This window comes from Branchiostoma floridae, chromosome 1 (genome assembly GCF_000003815.2).
Source record: "Branchiostoma floridae strain S238N-H82 chromosome 1, Bfl_VNyyK, whole genome shotgun sequence".
Classification (NCBI taxonomy): Eukaryota; Metazoa; Chordata; class Leptocardii; order Amphioxiformes; family Branchiostomatidae; genus Branchiostoma; species Branchiostoma floridae.
In genome coordinates, this window is record NC_049979.1 from 18,768,157 (window position 1) to 18,773,187 (window position 5,031).

Sequence of the window (5,031 nt, forward strand, 5' to 3'; positions counted from 1 at the left end):
TTCGGTGGTTATCGCACCTGACCAGGGAGTATCTCACCATATACACCTCGGGGCGGGGCATTAACCCTTTAATATCTACTTAGGATGTACAGGACAATATCTAGTCCAGAAAGCACCAGTGGTGCCCAAGGTTATGCCATCTATTTGCAGTGAGCAAGCTGGCACATTTGTGCGGCATTAAAATACATGTTCTGCATCGACATTGATCAGGCTGGTAGAGGTAGCATTTATTTTGTAAACAAATATTCCATATTTTGATCACCAAGTTTTGCTTAGATTATTAGTTAATGAATAGCCTGCAATGGGAACAGTAGTCTGGCAGACTGTGAACAGAGGGGGATCCTGGATATGTAAGCACCATGGTATCGTGATGGCTGCAAGCACTCCTGTGCTGTATATAGATAGCTGGGGGCTTGAACTTGACCTTGTTTGACATTGACTCAACATGAGCAGCATAAGCGCATCTGAGGAAGATCCTGTTTAAGCAGCTATATAGATACTGTCCTAATGTCCTTGGATTCACCAGACAATATGTTTATAGCACCAGACAGGTGTACTGTATTTCATAAGGACTGAAAACTTGAGGTTACAAGATCTGTAGTTCTTAATACACTTTAGCTTCAAAAGGAAAATGGGGAGGGAAATCAGCATCAATTCATCTACTGTATAATGCAGAAGGTTGTAGTTGACTTGAATAGATTAACTGCCATGTCAGAATCTGTTATGATTTTACATGGGTATATTACATTGTCAATGTGTATGTATGGGTAAAAATGGTACAAGATGAAGGGTTGCATGTGGACACCCAGACAACTTTGTCAACCATGTCTCACATAGCTAATCCTCGTGTCTCCAAGATACTGGTAGTGACAAATAGCCGCTTATTGGCTCAAAAAGCTATCCTTTGCCATGTTAATTATTCATGTCAAGTAACTGGGAGCACCTTTATCATAGTACTTATGCATACCTGTAAACAAGCTCAGTTAGTCAGTAACCTCTATATTAACAAAAGTTTATGTGAGCAGTTTATTGTCTTTGATACTGGTACCCATCAATTTTCAATTATGTAAAAATAAAGAAAGTAAGAGACAGTGTGTTGTTACTGGTCTTTTAATGGTCATATAACTAGGCCTGTGAGTGCAATTATTCTACATCCCTTGATGAGATCAGTAACACACGTACATGACTGTACATGTGCCAGGTACATTAAAGACCCTACCTGAGTTTCTCTATCTCTTCATCATCGCTGTAGCTGGGCTTAGGTTTGACCTGCACCTTATTGATGTCATCATGGAGACCTTCCAGCAGGAAACGCAGAAACTCTTGGCTGTCTTGTTGGCTGTGGGTAGGGTGGAGGGGCAGGGTTGGAGTACAGGCTAACAATACTTGACACCTTCTTACAGCAAGCAGGTTGAACACCGAACCATACATGTAATCTAGCAATGATTGTACAAGTTACAAAAATATAAAACTGTTGATACACAGTTACATGGAGCAATGCAATAGTATTTGCACGGCTTGGAATTCTTATTGATTGCTATTGGTGATTCACAACACTGAGGCTGTAATTTAGCTTGCAAAATTGCTACTTTTATTTTTGTAGTCACAAAATTCAAATGTAGGTGGATATTTTGAGCACTGTGCAGTGTTAAAAAAGCTCATGGGATGACCTTGTCATTTAACTTTAATGGTACAGAATGAATACTGTTATCATACTACAGTTACACAATGCTTTACCAAATCATATATTGCAAGGGACATTCACAACTACTCACTTGTATCCGACAAAGCGGGGTGCAAACTTCTGGATCTGGGCTTTGAATGCAGAAGGGCTGACTGCATCACTTGATCCCCTCCACATCTGCCTGATGAGGTTGGCAAAAGCTGTGGAGGGAGTTGGACAAATAAGTTTGTGGGGTATAATGGGGGAGACATTATGTACATGTAAAATTCAAAGGAATTGTACAACCTTCTTGAGAACATACATTGCGTACCTATTGTAGAATCAGACCAGACAGGGAGACAAGCACTATCACTGCAGTCTCCAAAGACAAGACAGTAATATGATTATGAATAATAATTCACCTAGAAAATTGGTTGTTGGCACTGATGCTTCTGATGCATTAAAGAAAGATAAATATAGTTCCTGCAGCCATGAATGTACTGGTGTGGAACTGACCTGTTAGCAGTTTTAAGTAGACAGAAAAAACTTTAACCATTGATGATATGACGATAGACTTTTCATTGTAATCTTTACCTCAGGGTTGTGCAGATGGGTGGATAATGATTTTTAAAAAACTTCAGAAGTTCTCTCTGAACTGCCTTCAATAGTCCTCACTAGCATAGAAAATTCTGAGGCACACTGGTTTACTTAAGACTAACCACTGGCTTTTTGGAACAGTCTGGTGTAACAGGAATAGTCAAAATCTCCTCAATTAAAACAAGACTATGTTGATGACATTTCAGACCTCAATGCCCAAAATGTTAAAGTGACACATCACCATTGTGTACATTGTTGTTTACTATTGATGTTGATTTTACGATTTTAGTGTCTTTAAAAAGATCTTACAAAATCAAGCTGTTCGTATCATATTCTAATATGTCTTCAAACTCTAGACTTTTGATGGATATTTGAGAAAGTATAAAATTCACAGTAAAACAATATGTCCGAAACGTCTATAACTGCAATAGACGGCTGGCTACATGTACATGTGTTAGGGAGGCACTTCCTAATAGCTATTTTGATCCAGCAGGGAATTATCTCACACACTTTTCCGTATACTGTACTCAAACCACCAGGCATATTAGTTCGGACTGATTACCAAAGATTAGCCAACAGCTCAACTCAACCATGCACAACCTGATGGGCCACCGCTATACATGCAGGTAGCAAGGGCACATACAGTAATCATCTTGACATTTCATGGTGTGGGACTCACTATACCTTAATAGGTACCGATAATGAGTAAGGACCTTATGGGGCCGTGGAAAGTCATTCTGCGTTATATCGTGTATCGTCCTATATCAAGCTCTGCAGCTTTCTCTGAAGCAGTGTACAACTGGACAGTACAAACAAAAGCACAATGGCCTGAACTGCTTGATGCCAAAAACATGGGCTTAACCTTTCTTTTGAAAACAACATTCCCTGCTAGTTCAACACATTTGAATGCCTCACTGGGGGATGTGGAGAGCCCTGAATGTTGCCCAAGAGCTCTTGTCACACCGGCCCCATGGTAGGTATTTGTTCCATGGGAGGTGCAGTATGTACAAATGTAGGTCCACTTATTGATTTTTTTTTGGATGAATTACATGCTCAGGCAAAAGCCATAACCAAACATGTGCTTTAAGCCTAGGTTAGAATCACTTGCCTACACATGGCACACCTTCCTCAGTAAGAAATGGGTCATTTTGTGGTCAACATCTGATTAATGTGGGAAGCTTTAACTGTTCAATAATTATATAGGGCATAGTTCACTTAATTCTAACCAACATACTGTTGTGTGTGGAACATTTCTCACATGAGGGACAATTATGATTTGTCCTTTTCCTGAGCTTCATTTCTAAAGGTTCCCAGAAATCACACATTCAAAGACAAGGTCTGGTATTTCCTACTGTCACTTTGTTACTTCCAGAGGATTGCCTTTTCACTACCACGTCAGAGACACCCAGCAGACGACATGGTATATTTTCATGTCCCTAACATGCCTGAGAATTTTCCTGTTCAACCCATTATTCATACAGGGCCTTCTATGGGAATGGTTGTAACAAATGTAATCTATACAACCTACTTACCCACATTTTGGGATAATCACATGGATTTAAACATGGCCGAGATGCCAGAAGCATCAGATGTCCATGTCTCTGAATATTCATATAATCATGGTGACTCAGGTGGTCTCATCTTATGACTGAAGCACTCACCCATCACTGTCCTACTTTTTAGTATTGATCTGGATGAGCGATAGTCTTTCGCCAGACAGGCAAAGAGATATATTGCCTGGAGTGATACACACCTTTCATGAGCGCTCCTTTCATACTGCTGTTGGAGTCCTTGAGGTCAAATATGTAGTTTTCGTTCATGCAGTAATCAGCAAGCTGCTTGGTGTGACTCAAACACTGCAGAATGGAGTTCATGAAGCACTGCAACAAGACACAACATGGCCATGGAACTATCCTCTCCAGAACAGTGGTCATACAGGCATGGAGAAGGATCAATATATACACTTGGCAAAACATTATTCAACAGCTCTTCATTAAAAAAATTCTTACAAAAAAAAATAGTACTGAATACCTTACAATAAATAGTACTGAAGCAAATTGCACTTTGCCACATTGACTGCTGGACCTGTGATAACGTCAAAAGCTTGGACTGAAGTTATTCATATCATAATTTAAGCAGGTCTTCAAGAATTACTAAATACTATCAACTGTTTACTACTACTGCAGGGCTAAGTACTTACAGTGTTGCCCAAGTTTCGCAGCCCCACCAATCCCTCTGCTGAAGAGCCTCCTATTGACGAGCGGCGACTGTTGGCACCCTGTGGGTTAAACAAGACTCTGTTACCATTCTGTCTATTGACTCTTTTTTACCATTTTGTTTAACATGAACATCAGATTAACTTCTAAATGTATGTACAAATATTGCTATGTGGTAGTCGTACAAGAAGAAAACACAAAGTTGCTTGACTTAAAAAAATAGGTTATACAGTCTATTAATCAATATCATTGACATGTGGGACTGATAGGAACATGTTGGGATAACAAAGCCTTTTGTTATCAAATGACTTATCAGATTTCCACTCTTTAGAGCATGTTTCCTACCAAACAAATCATAATCGATAATGCCAAGCTGATGACTAATTCCTGTAGTAAAGCAGCAGGCAATGGGTAAATGTTTAAGTCCCATAGCTACGTAGAGCTTTTTTATGCCAAAGGGGCAGTGAGTTGTTAAGACTGTGCCTCAGGCATGGTAATACAAAGCAGAGCTCATCCCTCTCTGTCTGCCATATGAAACTTTTCCCTCCCCAACCA

At 39.8% G+C, this 5,031-nt stretch overlaps 1 protein-coding gene across 1 annotated transcript in view; it reads right to left on the reverse strand.

Moving 5' to 3' along the window:
• The window catches only part of LOC118427382 (ubiquitin carboxyl-terminal hydrolase 2-like), a gene marked incomplete at its 5' end in the record, with an annotated part of 13,253 nt that overhangs the window by 4,223 nt on the left and 3,999 nt on the right, over window positions 1-5,031 (reverse strand). The window contains 4 exon segments of the mRNA XM_035837153.1: window positions 1,220-1,339; window positions 1,776-1,884; window positions 4,014-4,140; window positions 4,461-4,538. Of these exon segments, the coding sequence (XP_035693046.1) occupies window positions 1,220-1,339; window positions 1,776-1,884; window positions 4,014-4,140; window positions 4,461-4,538 (434 nt within the window).